Source organism: Tenrec ecaudatus, chromosome 6 (genome assembly GCF_050624435.1).
Source record: "Tenrec ecaudatus isolate mTenEca1 chromosome 6, mTenEca1.hap1, whole genome shotgun sequence".
Lineage (NCBI taxonomy): Eukaryota > Metazoa > Chordata > Mammalia > Afrosoricida > Tenrecidae > Tenrec > Tenrec ecaudatus.
The window spans coordinates 123516007-123540973 of NC_134535.1; the positions used below are offsets into that span (position 1 = coordinate 123516007).

The window sequence follows — 24967 nt, forward strand, 5'->3', positions numbered from 1 at the left end:
GACTGTTTCCACTCTCAGGGAATTTTGAAGACCTGCACTGCCACTACTCTGAAAATGTCTGACTCGGTGTCCTCTAAGGACCGCTTTGTTCTGCTGCTCTGTGCCTGACGATCCCATGTCAGAAAGAGCCGGGAATTCCATAGACCTAAATCTTCTACTTCCCATAGCTCTGGCAGATTTCAAAGTATTTTACTGATGTGGAGACTATTATACCCCTGAGTGCCTTAAGAACTAAGCTAAGAGTACTTTATTAATGCTGAGTACTTTGCCTTTAATGTCATATTATTCAGGAGCCTGTGTCCTGCATATATAACCCAACTATTTGTAAAAGTGATAAATGGTCCCTTTTTGGGGGGCACAGAAACACTTCAAGAAGGTTTAAAGCTTTTGAATTCCATTATGAACATGTTTGCATTATTTTTCATTTTTATAACATTGCATTAAATATTTTCTTGATCACTGTGATTTAAAAAAATTTTAGAACACTTATAAAATGTCTATAACTCAAAAGATGATAAACATTTTCTAGCACAGAAAGGAGACTGCATTAAAGACATAGAGTTGTTCGCTCATTAATAGCCTAATAATATAGTAATAGATTGCCTACTTCATAGAAACCTGAGAGCATAAAATTAGGTAAGTTAGAATAAATGTAAATTACTTATAAATCATAACATAGAAACATGAAACATTTTCTAGTTTGGTCAGAAATGCATGCTATTCTTAATTTTCCTATTTTTGTTTGTTTGTTTTTGTGTTTGACCATGGGGAAAGGATTAAAGCATATTACCAAGCTTGGACATGAAGACAAGATGATTCCATTAACTTGGTAGTTCAAGAATGTCATCAGATCTGATATTTGGGGGCATTGATGTAACTATTTCTTAGTACCAAGAATACAGATAGCTGTGACTAATAGCCTGTGAAATCTATAACACTTATCTACTCCACTGAAAATTGTGTCTGGTAGAATTAAGGGCAGGACCACGGTATACATCTGCTTCTTCAGACATCTGTATTTCTGGCGTTGGTATCACTATTGGGAGCTGGCCTTCAGCTGAGGCAACTGAGACATCTATAATTCTTGTTCCTCTTGGTTCCTCTCATCATCAGCTTCCAAATTCCATTCATTCTGTTTCTAAAATAGCTATTCCATCTGTTTTTTCTGACGTTAGTCTTAAAGGCTTGGGATGTTGCAATACTTGTCTTAGCAGTTTCATGGTCTCTAGCACCCTATGAGTTTACATGATCCTATGTGTTTAAATTCTTCATATGAGACAGGTGCCTCATTCATTTTGTCCTCGTCCTGAAAGGAGTGATATTTGCCTAAAGGTAAAGCGCTCCATTCCTAACTGAAAGGTTGGTGGTTCACTGCCAACCAACTACTCCTTGAGAAAAAGACTTGACGATTTTCTTCCAGAAAGATCCAGATGAGAAAACCCCATCGGGTAGTTTTATTCTGTGGCACGTCCCTGGTCGCTGGGAGTTGGCATTGACTTGATGACATGTAACCACACAACCACAGAGAAGCAACAACAAAGCCACCCCAGAGTTTTGGCAAGAAACAGGTCAATTAGTTAAGTGAGTAAATATTACATTCTATGAATAATGGTCACCCAGAAAGTGACCGACCAACTTATGGAGAAAACCTCAAGTTGCAGTGGGGGTGGGTGGGGACACACGAGAGACATCAGAGCACTTTGTACTTGCACTTCCTCCTGGTGGTCTTGCTTCATAGAACTTAGAGTTTGATCTTATACAGAAGTTTAATGTTGAATTCTATCACCAGGATAATGGACAGTCAAGTGATATATGCTGATCTTAGCTTAACCAGGGAATCAGCCCCAGTAAGTTCATCGCCTCCAGCACTTCTCCAGGGTAAGTGGCATAATTTCTTCTTGTCATGTGTGTACCTCCCAGAGTTACATTTTTCCACTTAAATTTATGGCTGTAAATTGTTGAATTGAAGTTCGGCAGCAGTTCTATTTTACTGTTAAATAGAGTTTGGTAATTTGAGTTTAGGTAAGCACTAATGAGGAGAAAAACATACCTGATTAGATTTATTTTCTTAAAATATAGATAGTATGAAAAATAAATATGCCCTTTCGTACTATTGCTGCTAGTTGTGTTTGCATCAATTCCAGCTCATGGCAATGCCCCGTGTGCAGAGCATACTGCGCCAAAGGATTGCCAAGGGTCTGAGCTTTCAGAAGTGGATTTCTAGGCTGGGCTTCTGAAGCACTTCTAAGTGGATTTGAACCATCCTGTTTTTGGTTAATAGTCAGGTGCTTAACTGAGTCTTCAACTGAGGTAAAGACTTAAGCTTTAACTCAGCCTAACGGAGTGAAGAAGCCTCTAAAGAAACGGCATTTTGCACATGTGAACACTTGAATATTTTAAGGAATATTTTGCTATCTCACTGTAATAGCAACCTAACGGAATTCACTGGCATCAATACCATTGCAATTGTTATCTGCTCTGATAGATATTCCATGTTGTCCTGAGGGTGTGGGTTGTACTTTTCTTACAATTGTTGGATGTACATTTGAAAATTAGATTAGCAAAGTTCTAGATCAGGAAGCAAGTCTTGGGAATCATCAAATAAGCTTCTCTATAATCTTTACATCATGGAAAGGGAAATTGGAAGGTTTTGATAAGAGCAAGAAGAACCTGGTCAAATCTCAGTTACTTTTTCATGGGAAAAGGCTAAGACTTTTTCTTGCCTGCTTGCATCTCCACTGAGGGAAATGGAGAGGGGGAGATGGGACCATGCTGAAGAAGAATGTCAGAAAATATGTAAGCAAGACCTAGCTACCCAGCGCCAAATTCAATGGCGTTTTTAGAAACACAGTTGAGTAATCATAATTACAAAATTGTATCCTAAAAGTAAATCTAAAAAAAATAATAGTAGAATAATGTCAGTGCACAATGCGTGAATCTAGAACACTCGCCTCAAAACATGATTTTGAAACCGCTCGTGGGCTCTTCGGCCAAACTGTTGCAGGCTGTGCTAGCAGACTGATTTTATCTATGGAAGCCAGCTTAACACAGAAAGAGCAATGTGGTCAGTGCCTCACTTAATGGCCGAGGCAGGAATTTAAAGTTTAGAAAAGCAAGCAGAGTGTTTTCAAAATGCCTTTAAAGTTTCTCCACTCCTACCACAATACGTGCTCACTATGGGCCAGATGTAATCGAGGTGCTGAGGATACAACAATGAAAAACAAACAAAGGAGAATCTGGGCTCTCATGGAGTTCATCCAATCACTGTGAGTTTATCAGTGAAGCTTAGATATAATTAGGTGGTATTGGCTGCTGGCAAGAAAAATTATAATATGGGAATATTACATTTTGAGAAGGTTCCAAATGAAATTGGAAAGTCTCTCTGAGAAACACAGTTGAGACAAGACCCAAAAGAAGTATGTGAGAGAGCTCTTTTCCCCCGAAGAGGCCTTCCAAAAATTGGATCAACAAATGTTGGAGCTCAAAGAAGGGCATGTAGCTACTATGTTTGTGTGTGTTTTTAATCGGGCAAAACTAAGCAGATTTTTTAAAAAGATAAAAACACCTTCATGCCATCAAGTCTATGCCAACTCATAGGACTATGGGGCAGGGTAGAATTGCCCTTGTGAGTTTCTGAGACTGTAATTCTTTATGGTAGTCAAAAGTCTCATCTTTCTCCCTCTGAGCAACTGGAGGGTTTGAACTTCAGACCTTGCAGTTAGCAGCCCAATCCATTAACGACTATGCAAGCAGGGAGTATTGTTATCAGGATAATTTTCTTTCAGAGCTTAATTTTGGAAGGTGAAGGACAACAGAAAGTATTTTTCACTCCTAAATAAGCTGAAATCAGAGAAGTAGTGATATGCCAGGTTGAGTGGGCATTTTATAGATTCCAGTCTCATTGAATTTATTTTGTGAGTCTCTAAGGTGGCTGATGAATAGTCATTCTTTCCAGCCCCTGCCCTTGTCTCCAACCAGAATCTTGCCATGTGTAAGCCCAAACACCTGTGATTATCGTACCACATGAAGTCAACTGAGTTAACTTAGTATATTATCCTAACTAGTATATTATCCTAACTTTGCAGATGTTTGTCAAGGTCCACATTGGCATCACTGGGCTCTGAAACTTGGTTGTGCTGGGATTCTTCTCTTGGCCTTGGCTGTGATAGGGCTGAGTGTTTCAGGTAAGTGATCTGAGATCATTCATTTCCGAATATTAACTCTACTTACATTGTAAATTTGAGAGCATTAATATAATTCAGCCAGTGCAAACTTGACAAAGGATCAGTGAAATGAAAACAGGAACAAAGCAGTGAGTCTATGGAAACCCCAGTCTTCCATTCTTCCCAATTTTAATGAAAGTCATTTATATGGCAATCCATCTATGCTACTAAATTTAAATAATAAAGCATGATGATGAAAAATGACAAGAACAATGAAAATAAGAATTACCAAGGTCTTGCTTTTAATTTAAAAACCCTAAGTCAAATGCAATGTCATTGAGGCCATTCTGACTCAGTGGTTGTAGGTCGGGTTTCAGAGATTGTCAATTTCACAGAAAGAGATGCATCATCTTTGTCCTTTGGAGAGACTGGTGGGTTTGAACACAACAGGTGAGCAAAACCCACACCTAATCCACAGAACCAGCAGGTCTTGACCCAGTGCTACCAAAATGATTCTCACTCATGGTGACAACTTGCCAAATTCCAAGTCGGACTGAGCAGTCTCTCGATATTAGAGTGAATCAGCATAAGGCTACTTACTCTAAAATTGAGAAAGCTTTGCTAAGAATGTCATCGGTTTAGGTGTTCTTGTAGTACCAGGTTGGGCTGCTAACTGCGAGGTCAGAAGTTGGAAAACACTAGCCCCTCTTTGAGAAAATGGTGGGATTTTCTACTCCTCTTAAGAGTTACAGACTTGGAAACTCCCAGGGAGACTTCCGTCCTGTCCTGCCCTACAGGGTTGTTATAGGACATTTGGGATCAACTAAATGGTCATGAGTTTGATATTTTGTTTTGGTATACCTTTTAGTTTACTTATCTAATTGGCAACAGATAATAGATTATTTGTGTGATTCTACCATTATGTTTTTTCTTGTGTGTGTAGGTTGCCTCTTAACAAGACTTCTTTTTACCAAATTGTGACTGCCTTTATCTTTTGTCCCTATTCAAGTTTACTGAGGTAACTCCGTTTCCTGCCAAAGTTATAAGTGAAGCTAAAACTATTGATTCTACATCTTTCAGCTTCAAAGTGAAATATAGATATGTGATCAATATAAGGTCTCCATTCAGTCAGCCATACATTTCTGCATTTAATCTTCTTAATTGGTTTTCTATTTACTAGTGATATTTTTAAATAGAAATTTATCAGCAGAAACATGTAATGTGGATACTCAAGAGGAAAACAGGACCCAAACAGCAGGTAACTTTCTGGCTTGAGTGTCTTATGGAAAATGTAACAGATTTCATTAATTACCTTATTTTAGATTCATCGCAATCCCTTGTGTAAGAAATAATGCTTATCATCCTGATTTTGGATTTAGAAAATTGAGGCTTAGGAAGGCTAAGTAACTTGTGCTAGGTCACATGACCAGCAAGTGGCAACACCGGGGTTTGTACTTAGGTGAACTGACTCCTATGCCTTTGGTCTGATTCACCACGGTATACAGCTGCTAGGCCGTTTATGAATTGATAACCAAATATCAAGTAAAATGTGCATTTAAATTGAATAACTAATGGTTTTTTTGGTCAAAAATGATTTATTGTTAACAAAGTAAGAAGACAAACGTTTCTGTTTAAAATCACAACTTTGGTTTAGTTAAGAGTATAAAGAATGGTTGGTAGCAAAATTGCCATCAGTATCTAAATGTCCTTCTGCTCATTGGAGTCACTGGCTTACAAAGGACCCTTGTTGACAATTCAACTGCAAAGGGATGTGGAGTAGACACGAGTCAGCGATTCAAATGTAGGGAGCTCCTCACACTGGAAATGTGAAGATCCTGGTTTAACAGGAGACCTTGACAACTATTTTGGTGAACCGGGATGTACTCATGTGCAACATACGGGCTCGTGCCAGAGTAATTGGCACCACTGATGACATTAACGAACATGTTCAACTGTTAACTTTCCTCTAAAAGAATTAATAGTGTTGATAATATAGAATTAATTAAAGCCAAACTTACTGCCATTGAGTAGATTACAACTCCTAGTCACCTTATAGGACAGAGTAGAACTTCCCCTATGGGTTTCTGAGACCATAACTCTGCATGGTAGTAGAAAGCCTATCTTTCTCCCTCAGCGCAAATGGTGGCTTTGAACTGCCGACCTTTTGGTTAGCAGCACAATGCATATCCACTAAACCACCAGGGCTCCAATTCTTTAATATGTATCTAATTTCTTTACCATATAGCTATATTACTCTTGCTCCATTGCATAACCAAAGCCAAGGCAAAATCACTGCCATTGAGTCGATGACAACTCAGAGTGACATTATAGGACAGGATAGAACTGCCCCTGCGAGTCCTTGAGCCTAGAACTCTTGGCAGAAGTTTTGGAGACTGTAAATGTTTATGGAGGAGCCCTGTCTTTCTATTGAGGAACTGCTGGTGGTTTCAGAGTGTCAGCCTTGTGAATCGCAGCCCAGTGTGAAACCACAAAGCCCCCAAGGGCTCTGGTGCATCGTGTATTGGAATAAAGGCAATTATTGCTGAGTGATTGCAGCATATATGCTTACCAAACAGATATTAAAAGAAGTCTGCAAAAAATTTTTTCTAGATAATGGATAATTGTTGTTGTTCTTGTTGTTGGGTGCAAACGGATCCCTTTGAACAAGAGGAGGCTGTGAGAGCCCATTATTCAACCACCAGGTCAAGCCGTCCACTCGAGGCTCTTCCTCGTTTGCTTTGTCCCTTTTTACCATGCGTGCTGCCCTTTTCCAGGGACTGATCTTTCCTGATAACACCACTAAAGCACCTGAGATGAAGGCTCATCATTCTTGCTTCTACACAGCATTCTGGTTGTTCTTCATCCAATACACATTTAGTTGTTCTTTTGGTGGTCCAAGGGACTTTCAGTATTTTTAACCAGCACCATATTCCATGCATTCATTGTTTTTTTGATCTTCCTTATTACATGTCCAACTTTCATACCTTATGAGGTGACTGAAAAATACCATGACTTAGGTAAGGCACAATTAGTCCTCAAATTCACCTCCCTAAATTTTGAACATTTAAAAAAATCATTTTATTGGGGGCTCATACAATTCTTTTTTTAAAAAACATTTTTAAAAAACATTTTATTAGGGGCTCATACAACTCTTATCACAATCCATACATATACATACATCAATTGTATAAAGCACATCTGCACATTCCCTGCCCCAATCATTCTCAAAGCATTTGCTCTCCACTCAAGCCCTTTGCATCAGGTCCTCTTTTTTTTCCCCTCCCTGCCCCCTCTCTCATGTGCCCTTGGTAATTTATACATCGTTATTTTGTCATATCTTGCCCTATCCGGAGTCTCCCTTCCCCTCCTTCGCTGCCGTCCATCTCCCAGGGAGGAGGTCACATGTGGATCCTTGTAATCAGTTCCCCCTTTCCAACCCACTCACCCTCCACTCTCCCAGCATCGCCCCTCACACCCTTGGTCCTGAAGGTATCATCCACCCTGGATTCTCTGTGCCTCCAGTTCCCATATGCACCAGTGTACAACCTCTGCCCTATCCAGCCCTGCAAGGTAGAATTCGGATCATGGTAGTTTGGGGGAGGCTTTAAAGGGGTCTTGTGTGGCAAATTTACCCAATGCAAAGGGTTATTTGATCTTTTGATTGCTGCTTCCATAAGCACTGTATTGTGGATCCAAGCAAGATGAACTCCCTGACAACTTCAATCTTTTCTCTGTGTATCATGAGGTTACCTATTGGTCTATTGGAGAAAAATTCTGTTTTCTTTATATTAGTTGTAATTCATATGAAGGCTACCATCCTTGATCTTCAAGCCCTTCTCCATTTGAGTGGGCAAGATCGTGCCATCTGCATAGCGAAGATTGCTAATAAACCCTCCTCCAATCCTAATGCCACATTCGTCTTCACATGGTCCAACTTCTGTGATCATTTGCTCATCATACACTGCAAACAGTTTTGGTGAGGGCATACAACTCTGATGCACACCTTTCTAATTTTTAAACCAAGTAGTATTCCCATGCTGTGTTCCCACAACTGCCCCTTGATCCATGTAGAAGTATGGCTCCATGAACAAATTCCACATGGGTACAATGACGTTCTCTGGAATTCCCATTCTTCTCAAGTCTATCCATAGTTTGTTATGATCACACAATCAAAGCCTTTACAGAGTTAATAAGACACAACAAGCCATCTTTCTAGTATTTTATGCTTTCAGCCAGGATAAATCTAACATCAGCAGGAATATACAGCAAAATACAGTAGAAATAAGCAATAGGATTGCTCATCAATTAATAACTTCCTTTTGATATTTCTATTGTATTTTTCCTTAAGTTGGTGAAATGAATTATTATTTACTTCATGCTTTGTGTATTGTCTAAATTAGGCCTTTGTTAGACAATTTTGATGTTGTTGACTCTATATTTGAACAGCACTTGTGACAGACACAAGCAAATGAACCGATGGTCTAGGATTTTGCTCCATCTGATTGTGTTATTATATTTCCCAGTGACGAAAATTGTAAATATTTCTGTTTTAAATTTCTTTCCTCTCTGTTATTCCACTATTCTATCTATACTTAATATAACTGTCCATTGTTTCCCTATCTTTTGCCCTAGAATGAACTATCTAAAGAACCTCAAACAACAGTCAATGAATGATCTCAAACACCTCAAAATTATACTGAGCTCATTATAATTGTTTTCTCAGTGATGCTCAATGACATTTGAACTTGTATCATGATATGTGCATGTGTATGCATTTGTGTGTGTGTGTATGCACACACAGCTTTAAGGATAGGTGTGAGATTAGTTGCAGTGACATGAGGACAGAGGAAAAATATTATATTTCTTTACTTCTTTTTTCCTTGTGTAACAGTTTTATTGACATATAATTCACATATTCATACAATTCAATGTTTTAATTATATTAAAAAGAGTTATTCAATCATCACCACAATCAATTTGAGAATATTTATTTTTCCTTGTATTCATTATTAAAAGTTTCTCATCACCCCCTTCATCCCCCAACCTTCTCTGCTACACCCCCAAGAAACTATTAATGGGGTCAGTCTACAGATTGACCTATACTAGATTTCATATACAAAGAAACTTAAAAAATAAAAATAAAATGAATAGCCCATCAACAATGACGAAATAAAACAGAAAAATGTCCATTGAAAAGAAAGCAGAAAATACTAAAAATTAGAACAAATTTAAATGGGTCCAAAGGGAGAGCAAATGGTAATGGGTTACATTTGAATCTAACTATACTTGCATTGATCTACCTTCCAATGTATTCTGTTGAGAGGAAAGCTATTGTCATCCCTGGTCAATGGCCAAAGGGGATTCACTGGAGGCTGTATCCATGTGGGGTCCCCGCAAATGAATTTTCTCTGTCTCTGTAGCCTTCTGAAAATGTTTGTTCAGAATTTAAGCTCCAATACTGTTCCCTCCTCCAATCTTGCATTTTATTATTTACTATCCTTGGATCACACCAACTAGTGTGCTTCCTCTGTGTGGATTTAGCTGATAAGGCACCTAGATGGCTGCTTGGTTTAAAACAAGCTTCTGAGACCCCAGACACTATTTGTGCTTATAGCCAAGCACCACCTGGGTTCTTTGCCACACCTTGCTATAACACCCATGCCTTCAATCTTCAGTGACCTCTTCCTGAGAGTGAGGATTAAGTAGGGCCACACCATAAGAACGAATGGTTCTTAAACTAGGACTACAGTAAAGTGTGAGTTCAAAATCCATTCATATAGCTATGGTTTGTGTTTGCTCTTGGTTCACTTTAGAGTCATCCTTATTATTTTATTGGAAACATTATAAATCATCCCAATGTGATATATAATAATTCTATTGATATTATCATTGATTTAGCCAATAATGAAGAATTAAAAATATATTTCAAAGGAAGGTATACATGTATAGGCCAGCTTTGTAGACTAAAGCACATGGATTGTTGACTTGTACAAATTAAAATTTTAAGTGACTAGACACTCTACCCAAATACTGAGAGTTAGAGATAGGGAAAAACTTTCCACAAGTTTCATTCACAAAGGCAGAACTATGCCTACTGAATTTTATGTGCATGTCATAAAAATGCAAAGAGAATATGAAAATAGCAAATATATGGAATCTGGTGGTCTGGAGCTGCTATTTAATAGATACCCTCAACACAAGACATTTGAATGAAAGTTCAATGACTTTCAAATACATAACTTTGGGATAGTAGTCATCTGCTTCTGACATTAGGCCATTTCATCCATAAGCCAAAGGAAGTACAGTATCTTAGTTCCATTAATCTGTTAGAGATGGCGTGCTTAAGGTAAAGTCGAGTTGACTTAGTGGAGTTTCCAAATTAGATGGCTCTTGTGTAGTCCCTGGAGGAAGTTGTGCATCTCAAAGGAACAGGGTCTAAAGTCCCAGTTGTCTATAGCGCGTGACTTGGGTCACCAAAGGCTGATAAAAACTAGGACAAAGGTGCCCAATTAGGAACATAATACCTGGTGTAGGCTCCCACTGGTGGTCAGTATAAGTGAAGTGTTTTTCTTATGACAGATTTCTTTATCTGGTTGACCTACCAATAGACTCACCTTCTCTGAGACAGAAATGTCTGTCTAGACTTCTGGACTTGAATTTCCATTAAATTTCACTCAATGCCCTTAGGACGTCTGTGATGTCTGGTGATTTGGGGTGACCATAGAATAATGCTATATGGCAGAAACTGATTGGTCTTCTTCTTCTCCCTCCAACAAAAGAAACTGATATCAACTGAGATGAGGCTTCCTCTGCCAAGTGATTTTTAAGATGTCCCAACAAGGGGGTGATACATGGATAGATCATGATCATTAAGCAGGCACATCAATTGCTTCGGAAACTGGATTAGAAGATTATATGACCTGAGAACAGAATGCCTCTCATTCTCTTGGTGTCTATCCTTACAGTACTGATCTCATGCAACATTTGTTCTTTTGTGATTCACTAACATTGTCCAGCATAATGATTTCCAGGTCTATCCATGTCATGAGGTAAGTCATGGTTTCATCACCACTTTTTAGTGGCACACAGTATTCCATTGTGTGTAAATGCCAGGGTTTCTTTATCCATTCTTCTGCTCATGGATATTTGGCTATTTCCAACTTCTTGCTATTGTGAGCTGTGCTGTGATGAACATGGGAGAGTGTGTCTGTTATTGACATGTTTCTTATTTTAGGAGGGTATGGCATCTGGGTCCTATGGCATCTCTAGGATCCTTGTAGCATAGTAGCTATGTATTACACTGCTAACCATAAGGTCAGTGGTTTGAAACCACCAGCAACTCCATGGGAGAACGATGAGGCTTTCTATTTCTATAAAGAATTACATGCTTGGGAACCCAAAAGGGACATTCTACTCTGTGCTATAGGGTCACTCTGAAGTGAAATGGACTCAAAGGCAGTAAGTTTGGTTTTGCATTTCTATTCCTAGCTGTTTAGGAAGTGCCATATCACTTCCCACAATGTTTGTACATGTTTACAAGCCCACCAGCAATGTATAAGAGGTCCAATTTCTCCAGACACTCTCCAGCATTTACTGTTCTCTGCATTTTTTAATTGGGCTATAGTTGTGGGTGTAAAGTGCTATCTCGTTGTTGTTTTGATTTTAACCTCCCAGATAACTAATGATTGTAAGCATATTTTCATGTGTTTGCTACCTATTTGTGCATCCTTTTTGGTGAACTGTCTGTTCATGTCTTTTATCCACTTTTAAAATTATATCTTTATTTCTAACTTTAGAGAAACCGAGTCCAGTAGAGTGCCCAATTTCCTGGCATCAACTCCAGGAGAAATGCTTGCTTCTTTTAGACATTGAACACTACTGGAATGACAGCTTGGCAGATTGTTACCAAAGAAAGTCCAGTTTGCTACTTATTCAAGATGAGGTAGAACTGGTAAATAATTTATAAAAGTCCTTTTATTTCTCACGTTATTTGAATCATGTTGAAGTGCTTGGATCTTAATCCAAAGGTTGTGCCAATGGAAGTAAACATGAATATAGGAAGCTCACTACCTCATACCCATAAAATAATTGAATATGATATAGTGGATGCAGTGATTAATCCTGTCATAGAGCCAGGATAGAATGATGATTGAATCGGGTCAGAATAATTCAAGGGGATGAATAAAACAAGGCAACCACTGAATATATACACCATTTCAGTTTGTACTCATTTCTCGTGTTTCATTTATAGCATCTCATACAGCACCTGATAAAAGCTGAAGGAATTCTATATTGGATTGGTTTAAATTTTACATTGCCAGAGAAGAACTGGAAGTGGGTGAATGGCTCATTTTTACATTCTGATGTGTGAGTATTAGCTGAATTCATTTTAATATTCCCTTCATATCCAATATACACTGCAAGGTATTATCATTGCTTGTAGTTGAAGATTGGGTTTTATAGTTTTTATTAAGTTTATAAATTATCGATAGATTCAGAATAAGCAGAGAAAAAATGAATTAAAAGTTGGTTGAAATTTTCATTTATGAAAAGATATCAATAACCTATAAGAATGTATATTTTCTGCTGAAATTTTAGAAAGCAAGGAATAGGTTAGCTCATTTGAAAGGGTATATCAGTAAAAATTACCTAAATTTATATGTTGACATACAGAATTTCTCAAATAGTATTTTAACAGTTAAACAAATGCCTTAGTGAGTCATGACAATAATTTGTTATATCACAATTAAGATTAAAATGATAAACAAAAGGAGAAAAATTTGCAGCCTTAGTTTTATTTTATATGTAGTAACAGTTAATATTGGTTTATGACCTATATATGCATCTTTATTGCTCATGATGCAAAGGTAATTAAATTTTTTATGGTTGCTCATAGTAAAAATGGAAATTGAAATTCATTCATTAAAATGCATGTAAAGGTTATATACTAAATTAAGTGGAACTTCTTGTTTTATTCTGAGAATAAAAAATGAAGTTTTGTTTAAAATAATCCCAGTTGTTTCCTAGTCACCTCTAAAAACGTGAAAGGTACCTTGTTAAGATATAAAGTGTATCAGTTAGACTCGGCTTTTATTTGAAACCTTCCAAACTCTGCCTTTTAAATAAACCAAAAAGAAAAACATAGGAATTCTTTCCTGCATTGTATTAGAGATCAAAGAGATAATGTCATACAACATCTAACTGAACAGATATATGCTCATGCAGGGCCCAGGAAACCATAGGGAACACTTTGAAATGTTCAGTCATGTTGTCATATTTACCCAGAAAACTGAAAGAAGAATTGAGCTGGTGGATACACGTTAGGGGACTTTTGCAATAAGCCTCTTATGAGGCAGCACTAGAAAGGAAGCAGATTAGCTGCTCAGGTCCAAGAGGCTACTTGAAGAACTAGAACTCGGGAGCAAGAAGCTGGGAAAGAGTACTGCCCAGTGCCAATCCTTCATCTTCCGTTAGATACAAATAGGCAAGACTTGACCCACACTCTTCTTATAGGTCACCCTTGATACTGCCCATCCCACTGTTTGTATTCTATTGGCATCCCAACCTACAGTGAGCCACAAGATTCATATATGCTTGAAACTCCTATCAACGCTTAATATTAATGTCAATCTGTTGAGGGAGAAGGAAACTGGCTGCCTAGCATGCAAACTTTCCCTCTTTCCCTAGTTGCATCTAAATTTTATCGAGGCTGTATGTCTATCATCTTCTCGATACTTACTACTTTATGGAGCACATTTTCTTAGCAGGGTTACATTTTATGATCACCATTGCCATGCCTCCTTCAAATATTAGGTAGCTATTACCTTGTGTGTGTGTGTGTGTGTGTGTGTGTATTAATGAGTTTCCGTAAAGTCTAGAAACTTTGCATATGGTATCTTTGTGGTAAAAGAGGGTACTCAATTCCCAACCTCCAATACTCTCTCGCTCTTTGGCTCTTATCATTATGAAGGTTCTTTTTAGAGGGATTCTTACTTAGTGAAGATGAACCAATAAGTTCTTGAGTTTTATATTAGCTTATAGTTTTGTCAAAGTGTGCACCATTAGGTTTGTGGATGTAGTTACTCTATGTTTCATTATTTAGCATCCAATTGTTTCCTGAGAATCCTAGGAATGCCGGGTTGAATGAGAAGAATTAGTAAGAAAACCTTTAACACTGACAGAGATGTTTTTTTTTTGTTCCGCAGATTACAAATTAAAGGTTATCGTGATAGAAACAGCTGTGCTGTCCTCTCAAATAAGAAAATTGTTTCTGAGGACTGTGGTGCAGAAAATAAATGGATCTGCCAGAAAGAATTAAAACCTGTCAGAAAGAGATGGCCCTGACACTCATCTACCATTACATCCTGTCTGAACTTCTCCACTTACCATTACAGACCTCTCAACGTTCAACTGCATATGCGATTGATATTGCCTGATACATGCTCATGAGACAAAAGAAACAAATTCGGAGAATTCCCAAACATCATGGGATTCACAAATGTTTGGATCCATCCTATTCATTGAAAAAGACAGGAGGAAATGAAGACATAGACTTGATGTTTTAAAAGATAGTGGTATTTGATGGGGAAAGGTTGGGATGATTAGGAGGCCTAGATTCTGATCCTGACATATCTGTGTGCTCTTCATTGATCCTGTTTATGCCTTAGCTCATCTTGAAAAAAGTTTCAGAAAATTATTTCTACAGTCGGTTGCATCTCCCCTTGTCATTGAGAAAATCATATAATTGAATAGTGGCAGAATCTTGATTAAAGCTCATGCTCTTGACATTCACAACAGAAGACTCTGCCAAAAGGAGTTTGGAATGGAACCACCAAAGCTTTTCCCATTGGCTTTTCAAAGACATTTTTTTCTTCCATATCTCTTTCTTCCTATGGATCACACACAAGTGCTAGGTGAGCTGTAATGCAACCTTTCATTAGCTCCAGAGTCTGATTTAATAAATAGGGCCCTTCTTTGTGACTCGCACACAGTGATTTGGTGGGTCCATGCAAATATAGTGTATAGAACCCTTGAAAGTTGGGGCGAAGTGTCCCTGTGGCTAGGTCATGTGGTGTCTTTGGGCACTTACCAATAGACCGAAAGAGCTCTGTAACACTTGCCTCAATAGGGCAAGAGCAGAGTTGGCCCAAGAGGCCAAGGGGCTGAGGGCCAGCAGAAGTCAGCCTGGGAGCATGGCTGAAAAGAAACTGACATGATTAAAAACAACAACCTGCATCCTGATGCTGCATTGTTACCTGTTACTGCTCTAATAAAGCCTGCAACCATGAGTGTGGCCTTTGTGTTCTGTGTGGTCATCGAATGGATTACCTAGCTCAGCAGGGAGGTAGAGAGCTCTGCTGTCAACATTGGTGAAAACACTGCAGGAAGAAAGTACGTCTGATCTCTAGCTCATAAACATCAGTTTGCTTCCTATGTTGAGAGTGATTCTCAAGCCCCCTTGTGAGGTTAGAGGAGATCAAATGCCTCCACCATGTCATTTTTACATTAATCTAATAAAGAACAAGTGATTATGTTCAATGCTGCAGTTGCAGAGATTAAATTTAAAAGAAAAAGAAATGTTATCCCCCCCCAATCCAAAATTTTAATGGAAAATACATACAATATAATATTGGACTTACCCTATAAAAAGACATAACAAAGTGTCTGAAGAAAAGAAATTATCTAGTTACCACATGAATTCATTGCCTAAGTAAATTAAATAGATTGCAGTAGATGCCATAATGACAGAAATAGCTTCTTAATGGCCTATTCCCCACCCATAAACATTTATATTACTTTTCATCAATCATATTTAACGTACTTAAAAGATCTAATATATAATTAATTTGTGCCATTTACTTAGGAAGCACATTACTTAGGGAAGCATTTGGGACAAAAGCATGGTTGCATATAATATAGCCCTGACCTAAGAGCAGCCAGGCCTTATGATGTGGTCCAGTTCGATACTCACTCTGATGAAGGGGGTAAGATATGAATGCCGAAGTTATGGCTAGAGCAAAGGGTGTTGATGAAATCAGAAATCCTTGGATTGTAGAAAGAATAGCATCCGGTGTCTTAAAAACTTGTCTTAAAACAAGCAGCCATCTAAGTCCACATACAAGAAGCACTCGAGCCTGTATGATGCAAGGATTATAAATAATAAAACCCAAGATCAGAGAAAAGGATTGTATTAGATCTTAAATTCTGAGCACCTAGTTTATAGAAGGCTATGGGTGACAGTGAAACCCAAAATCCATTTACAGAGTCCTCATGTAGATTAAGCCTCCATTATATTCCCTCGACCATTGACCAGACAGTGTGCATTGGAAAATGGATTAATGCAGATATAGTTAGGTTAAACTTTAATATCTTATCATTTGTTTTCCCTTGTGACCAATTTTTAGTTTGTTCTAGTTTTTTTTAAATTATTTTCTCCTTTGATTCGAATTGAGGTTCTTCAGTTTTTTATTTTGCTGTTTTTTTTCTTTGTATAATTTTCTTCATATTAAATATAGGGTACATATAGAGATAGTAACTAGATTAATAGTTTCTTAGCATATGGCAGGTGAGATCTGGATGAAATGAGAGTTAATAATAATGAGTAAAAATTTAAAATTTTTCAAAAACTGTGATGATTATGTAACCTTTTAATATATTTAAAACATTGAGTTATATGGTATGGGAATTATATGCCAATAAAACTTAAAATTAAACATTAAAATATAATAAAATTATGGATTTTGAATTATCTGACAGTTTTTTTCAGAACAGAAATCTAAAGTAAATATTCCCATAATTAGCAATAGCCATTCCTGGCTCTTCTGAAGCTCCTTGGCTAAGTCTCTCTAAGGCCATCCATTTAGTTCAGAATCATTCCAAATCATTCTTAATCTTATTACATCTGCAATCTCATGCTCCTAAACAAACATCTATAACAAACTTTTGGCAATAAAGTAATCCAGAGAAATTAGGTTATCTGTCTCTGTCATATGCCATTGTACTATTCAATGATTTGATCCGATAATTTAAGTCTACTGACTGCTGAGTGTAATGCTACTTAGATCGTCTCTGAAACTCAAACTATATAGGCGTAATTACATGAAGAAAGTATGACTGGCTAGAATTCTAGGCGGGCTAAAAGTATGATATTTAAGGAATAAACATTTTAATAGTCTAGTTTTGAGGGAAGTTTTAGATTTACAGAATAATTGCACGGAAAGCAGAGTCTCTGTATAACCTACAGTGTTATACAGCACAAGTTCTGCTATCATTAAAATGTTGCATTAATGTGATACTTTTGCTACAATTAATGAATCAGTACTGACGCATTATTTACTGAAGCCCATTCACTGTCTGTCCTGGACAACTCTGGAGTTGGACAGAGGCACTATCTCACATACCTACCATAGAGTATTGTGCAAAGTAATTCCACTGCTTTTTAAAAAGGGCCTATGTTTAGTGCTCAAAGAAACTATGGCTATCTTCCAGACTATACCATTTTTCATCCCCACTAGTAATTAAGTGGAATTTTTGTTGCTTCACATCCTTTTAGGCTGTCACCACCACCACCACCCCTTATTTCCTTTTGCAGTTTTTCTCTTTCTTTGTATAACTTCGCCCTTGTCTTTTTCCTTGTCCCACACAGCTCAAACACTACCCTACCTCCTGCTTCGAAACATAGCGGCCAGTAGCCACTATTCTCTCCTTTACCAATGAGGCATCACTAGATAGCTGAAAACACCTGTTCAATAGTCTGTCCACTGCGCTCTGTGCACAGCAAACAGAGAACTGCACACACACTCACGTGCTCTACCACATACCAAAAGATAAGTGATGAGCGGCTCTGCTCTTACCAACATAAAACCATCAATTAAATACAAACATACCACAACATTTCAGAGATAACAGATAATTTCAGTTCACATGTACAAGATAGATTGACCCAAACAAATGACCAATAAATATACAAAGCCAGAAGACCTTTTTAGGGAAGAGGGGTTTGGAAACTACCTGATAAGGAATTAAAAAGAATGGTGTATAGACTTTCTCAATGAACAGAAAAATTAATAAATCTCCAGAAAAATCAAGGAAAACAGAAACAGCTTTAGATGAATTCAGGGAAACATGGCAAGAACAAACTTATAAAATGAATAGAAAAATCAAAATTACACAAAACCAGTTACTAGAAATCCAGATGGTTAATACTAAGATATAACTTGTATGAATAATTTTACCCATATTTCCTTTATGTCAGTTTAAAATATAAACAAATAAAATTTTAGATACAGCTAACTCAACTTTCCTTCTTTCAGACGTAATCTCTAGTACTGCCTCTCATTTGCATGCATTAAAATATATGTTTACTAAAAATACTTTGTTGATTAACAAGAGAGAAAATTTAAACTTTTGACTGTAAATTAGGTGAAGGTTTACAGAGCGAATCATAAGTTTTACTCTCAACACATCATACACATTTTGTTTCACTCTATCCCTTGCAATTTTCTCAATGGGACATCACTGATGCTGCTTCCGGCTGGAGCTTCCTGCTCCTGTTCCCCCTTCTTTCAAAGCTTTCTGAACTTTGTCCTTGGGTCAATCCTGCCCTTTACATCTTACAAGGTTGATTACGATGCTGCAGAAGTAAGTTCAGCTCCAGACCTGATAGGTGACAAAGATCCCAGTCTTACTCTTCTATTTCTCCAGTGAGCTGCATCTCTTTCATGACTTAGAGTTTTGTTTCACATTTTTCTTCCCCTCTCTCCAAGACCTTCTAACGTGGTTCATTTCAAAGCAGTTGCTCATGGTCACTGTGCACTGTCTAGTTCTTAACAGAAAATTAACTTATGTAACATATTATCAAACACGATCTTGACACAGAAGTTCACTGGTATCTTATTTTTGCGCTTTTTTGGTATCAGATATATTTTGTTGCATCTACCATCATCCCCAAGACCACAGCTACCCACACATTGTGAGCTGAAATGTGAGCCTATCTTTTTATTTTTCTGAATACACAGCTTGAATTCTATGTTTAGGGGAATTGTTTTTAATGTGTATTTATATTTCATTTAAAAATTAATCTTACCAATAATTAATATGGGTGGAAACATATAGGTTATTTATAAATATTTATTGAATGACTAAGGAACAATAATTCCATTAGAAGGTTATTCTATTTCTTATAAAAATATAACTTCTGGCCATCTATCTGAGAAGCAATAAAGCTAACATGGAAGAAGTACACCAGCCTGTGTGATCATGAGGTGTTGATGGGATCAGGTATCAGGCATCAAAGAACAAAAAATCATATCATTGTGAATGCAGGGGGAGTGCATAGTAGAGACCCAGAACCCATCTGTAGATAATTGGACATCCCATTACAGAAGGGTCACAAGGAAGAGACAAGTCAGTCAGGGTGCAGTATAGCTCAGTTGAAACATGCAACTTTCCTCTAGCTCTTTAATGCTCCCCCCCACACACACACACACTATCATGACCCCAATCCTACCTAATAAACCCAGCTAGACCAGAGCACTTACATGGGTACAAATAAGAGCTGGAAACACAGAGAATCTAGAACAGATAACCCCTCAGGACCAATATTGAGAGTAGTTATATCAGGAGGGGAAGGGGAAGGTGGGGGGGAGAGGGGAAATTGATCACAATTATCTACATATAACCCCCTCCAAGGGGGACAGACAACAGAAATGTGGGGAAAGGGAGATAGCGGTCAGTATAAGATATGACAAAATAACAATAATTTATTAATTATCAAGAGTTTGTGAAGGAGGAAGACTGGGAACGAGAGAGGGGGAAAAATGAGGAGCTGATACCAAGGGCTCAAGTAGAAAGAAAATGTTTTGAAAGTGAAGATGGCAGCAAATGTACAAATGTGTTTGACGCAGTGGACGGATAGGACTGTGGTAAGAGCTGTTTGAGCCCCCAGTAAGATTATTTGAAAAGAATCTATGGCTTCCAGAATTTGACTTTCAGTCCGCCATCATTATTTATCACATTAACAAGGAAAAGTAAAAGAACTATATGATAATATTGATAGATGCAGAAATAGCATTTGCCAACATCCAACACCCATTCCTGTTTAAGCCACTCAAAGAGATAGGAATGGAAGGAAAATCCCTTAATATAATACAAGCCATATATGAAAAAATAACGACCAACGTAGTAGTCATTGGAGAAAAATAAAGAATTCACCTCTTTAAAAAAGAAAGAAAGATAAATTGTTAAAATAAATAAATAAATAAAATCTTATCAAATGCATAAATTGCACCCAAAAAAAAAAAGAAAGAAAGGATTCAAGAACCCTGGTATCTGCATACAAATGCAGTACTACACAGCCCGCAAAAAGCAGTGACTAATACTTGAAGCGCATCATCTCATTGGAAGAGTTGGAGGAAATTATGTTATGCAACGTTAGCCTAGCACAAAGGGACAAATACAACATGAGTTCACTGAGGAAAGGGAGAGAGGGACAAGATGTCAACCCAGGGTGCCAAGCCTTGAGGGCAACCTACCAGCACGGAACAGTGAAGTAACAGAGAAGACCATGGTGCTGGACCCAAGCCAAGCTATATTGTTCCCCTCTCCAAAAGAATGTTAATACAGAGGACAGCACTGAAGACATAGCCCAGGGAGAGTGGCGGGTCTGTCTAGACCACATGGGCACAAACTAAGAAAAGGGAAAGAGAGAGAGTGGATCTCATCATGGTCCTCTAAGCCCCCAGGACGACATCCTGCTCAGAGCCACCAATGCACAGAGAGAGCCTTGGGGCTGGCCACATTTCAGGACACAGCATCCCCTCAATGACCCACAATGTCCCCTCAATGACAGCACTGGAGACACTGTGTGGAATGTGTGCTCGGTCTGCCCCATGCACAGCAGGGCAAAACACGAAGGGAGAGCCACAGGGCAACAAGAAGAGTAACAAGTCCCCGAGGAATTTTGAAAATAGACTTGACTTGGGGGACAGGGTTTGGCACCTCATCAGACCTGATTGGAAAACATTCAAAAGGGTCAGAAGACAGACATGGAACTATTTCTAGGCTTTTGTTGTTGCTATTGTTTTGTTTTGTTTTCTTTCGCCCTATGTCTATCTACTGAAGATAGGCAGGATAAACAATCCCGAGAAGAAAAGAATGGGACTGACTGTTCTGGAGGGACCTGGGAGAGGAGGGGGCAGGGAGCGGGATGGGGAGCCAAAAATCTCAGGGTCTAGGAAACAACAAGAATTCTAAAATTGCTATCAAAAGATATAGAGCGTCTGGGGTCTAAAAGGCTTGAAGATGAACAAGCGGCCATCTAGCTCAGAAGCAACAAAGCCCACATGGAAGAACACACCAGCTTGTGTGATCACGTGGTTCCGAAGGGATCAGTTATCAGGTATCAAAGAACAAAAAATCATATCGTTGGGTGGACACTTCTATGATATGATCACTGAGGACAAACGGGTGCATAAGCAAATGTGGCAAAGAAAGCTGATAGTGTCCGACTATCAAAAGAGATAGTGTCTGGGTCTAAGGGCTTGAAGGTAAACAAGCAGCCATCTAGCTCAGAAGCAACAAAGCCCATATGGAAGAAGTACACCAGCCTGTGAGATCACGAGGTGTTGAAGGGATCAGGTATCAGGCATCATCAGAAAAAAAATCTTACCATAGTGAATGAAGGGGGAAGTGCAGAGTAGAGGCCTAAAGCCCATTTGTCGGCCACTGGAGATCCCCTTGAAGAGGGGTCTAGGGGAGGAGATGAGTCAGTCAGGGTGCGATGTAGCACCGATGAAGAATACAGCTTTCCTCCAGTTCCTAAATGCTTGTCTGCTGTTCCCCCCCCCCCCCCCGCCCCAACTATCATGATCTGAATTCTACCTTGCAAGTCTGGATAGAACAGAGGATGTACACTGGTGCCGATAGGAGCTGAAGGCATGGGGAATCCAGGGTGGATGATACCTTCAGGACCAGGGGTGTGAGGGACGATACTGGGAGGGTAGAGGCGAGAGTGGGTTGGAAAGAGGGAACTGATTACAGGGATCTGTATGTGACCTCCTCCCTGGGGGACGGACAACATAAAGGGGGTGAGGGGAGATGTCGGACAGGGCAAGATACGGCAAAATAATAATTTATAAATTATCAAGGGCTCATGGGGGAGGGGAGAGCGGGGAGGGATGGGCAAAAAAAAGAGGACCTGATGCCAAGGGCTTAAGTGGAGAGCAAATGCTTTGAAAATGATGAGGGCAAGGAATGTGCAGATGTGCTTTACACAATTGATGTATGTGTATGTATGGATTGTGATAAGAGTTGTATGAGTCCCTAATAAAATGTTTTTTTAAAAAAAGAATTCTAAAATTGCTGGCGAGGAAAGCATAGAGCGTCTGGTGGGGTTTGATCAAATGCAATGTATCCAATAGGAATTAACAAGAGCTGAAGACAAGCTTTATAATGGGACAGTAGAAAGGTGAAAAGAAATAGAACTAGGAGGCAAAAGCTATTTATAGAGGTATAGGTATAGGCAAGTATATATGTAAAATATTTATTTATAATAAAAATATTTACTTATATGATAGGAATATAGGTCAATGGACATATATTTATATGTTAAGTATTAAGATAACAGACGGACTTTGGGCCTCTACTCAAGGCCTCTCTAAACACAAGAACACTTTGTTCTATTAAACTCGCATTCATGATACTCACCTTCCCGACAAGATTGCTGAAGACAAAATGGGTGCAAGAGCAAATGTGGTGAATAGAGCAGATGGTCCCTGGCTATCAAAAGATAAAGCATCTGGGGTCTTAACGGCTTATGGTTACACAAGCAGCCATATAGCAACAAAGCAACAAAGCCCACATGGAAGAAACACACCAGCCTGTGTGGTCATGAGGTATCGACGTGATCGGGTACCAGTATCAAAAGATAAAAACAAACAATTATATCGATGCAAACGTGGGGGGTTGTAGTGGAGGCCCAACGCCCATCTGTTGACATTGGCATCCCCCCATAGAAGGGTCACAGGGAAGGGACAATTCAATCAGGGTGCAGTATAGCATGGATAAAACCCAACTGGGAAACATTCATAAGGGTCAACCTATGGGTCCTAAGTGCTTCCTCCCCCGCACCTGCCCCCCACCCCCCACTATCATGACCCAGCCATACCTTGCAAATCCAGCTAGACCGAAGTATGGACAGTGGTACAGATAAGAGTTCTCAACAAATGCAATCCAGGACAGCTAAACCCCTCAGGAACAGTAGTGGGAGTAGCAATACTATGAGGGGAGGGGGAGAAGAGAAAGGAGGAGAAAGCGGGAACAGATCACAAAGTTGGTTACATAAACACACACCCCTCTGGGACAAATAATAGAAATTGGGTAAAGGAAGACAGTGAATGGTGTAAGATATGCAATAATAATAATATATAATTGTTCAATGATTCACGAGGGTGGGTTGGAGGAGGAAAAAGAGAAACTGAAACCAAGGGCTGAAATAGAAAGAAAATATTTTGGAAATGATCATGGCAACATATGTAAAAGTGTGCTTAATACAATTGAATTGTAGATTGTTATAAGATCTGTAAGAGCTCCCAATAAAATGATTAATAAAAAGGAAGAACCTGACTTTCAGTAGCTGCTTTGTGTACACTCTCTGTGTTGGATAACACAACAATGAAAGGAGATCCTCCCGTGCCACTCAGAGAATAGACTTAATTATTAAACACAAGGTGAAGTTTAGCACACTATTTTTAATAATATTGATCTTCCTTTCAACATTATAATGATAAAAGTGATGATAAAAAGGAACTACATATATAAGAATTTCTGTTCAGAGTTCAGAATTAGACTGCAAACAAATGTCGTCCAGCTGCCTTTCGACACAGGAAAGACCACAAAGGTCTTCTGAGAGGGATACCCCTTTGATAAGCAAGACCAGCCCGCGGGTCGGCTAGCGGAGGTCCTACTAGCATTTGCTCAAGTTCATCCACAGTTCTCAGCATCAGCTCTCTGACCATGCATATTGATCAGGAGATTCAGTACATATTTAGAAATCATTACCATTTTGCTGTATGATCTGCTTAGGTCAATAATCATAAATTAAATCTCAGAATCAAACACACCAAGAGCAATCTTTCACAGCTAAAGCAATCATTACTCTGACATCCATGTGGGACATTTGCGAGAGCAGGTTCCAAATCGATTCCCCAATGTCAATGTGAAGCTTTGGATAAGTACAATAAGGACATAACAATGATTGTATCCCTTCACTATGTCAACAATTTAACTCTCTTATATAAAGAAGCCATTGATAAAGGGAAATGATTCTTTTTATAGGAAAAGCAGATGGAAATTGATAACACATTTCAAATATATTATCCCTATAACACCTGAATTTTTAATATCAGGAAAAATTTGTCATTATTCTTTACTTTTATAGTTATCAATAGATATATTAATAGATACATTTAATCGAATGTTACAAAAACATCACGCTCAGTGTTATAGGGTTAAATCTATGTTTTCTGTGCAGAAAGGACAAGAGCATGAAGTAGGAAGTAATACGGTAAAGCTAATTTTTCTGTCCACTAAAGCAGCGCTTTGAAGTAAAGTGCAGCTTCAGCGGTACGGTAATGCGAGAAAAGCAATTGCATGAAAATCGTGTGAAAAGATTAAGCCCAGTGACGACCTCTTTCTGAGAGTCCCGGTTAGAGCTTCTCAGAAACCACAGACCACATTCATTACACCCTTGACAAAAGGTTCCAGATCTTCTGGAGCACGGGGCAGAAAGGTTTAAAGTTTTCGAA

At 38.5% G+C, this 24967-nt stretch overlaps 1 protein-coding gene across 1 annotated transcript; it reads left to right on the forward strand.

The window, feature by feature from the left end:
- Positions 1-1793: 1793 nt before the first annotated feature.
- KLRB1 (killer cell lectin like receptor B1) lies at positions 1794-14645 on the forward strand. The gene is made up of 6 exons (XM_075553105.1): positions 1794-1878; positions 4086-4184; positions 5344-5421; positions 11960-12114; positions 12415-12530; positions 14369-14645. The coding sequence occupies exons 1-6, from the start codon at positions 1794-1796 to the stop codon at positions 14505-14507; spliced, it is 672 nt and encodes a 223-aa protein (XP_075409220.1). The 3' UTR covers positions 14508-14645.
- The last annotated feature ends 10322 nt before the right edge of the window (positions 14646-24967 follow it).

Excerpts from the sequence above, each read along its gene's own strand:
- KLRB1 (XM_075553105.1), top strand. The coding sequence starts at position 1,794 with ATGGACAGTCAAGTGATATATGCTGATCTTAGCTTAACCAGGGAATCA. Across the intron at positions 5,422-11,959 it reads AAACAGGACCCAAACAGCAG|AGAAACCGAGTCCAGTAGAG; the intron begins GTAACTTTCTGG and ends TTCTAACTTTAG. Across the intron at positions 12,115-12,414 it reads TTCAAGATGAGGTAGAACTG|CATCTCATACAGCACCTGAT; the intron begins GTAAATAATTTA and ends TTTCATTTATAG.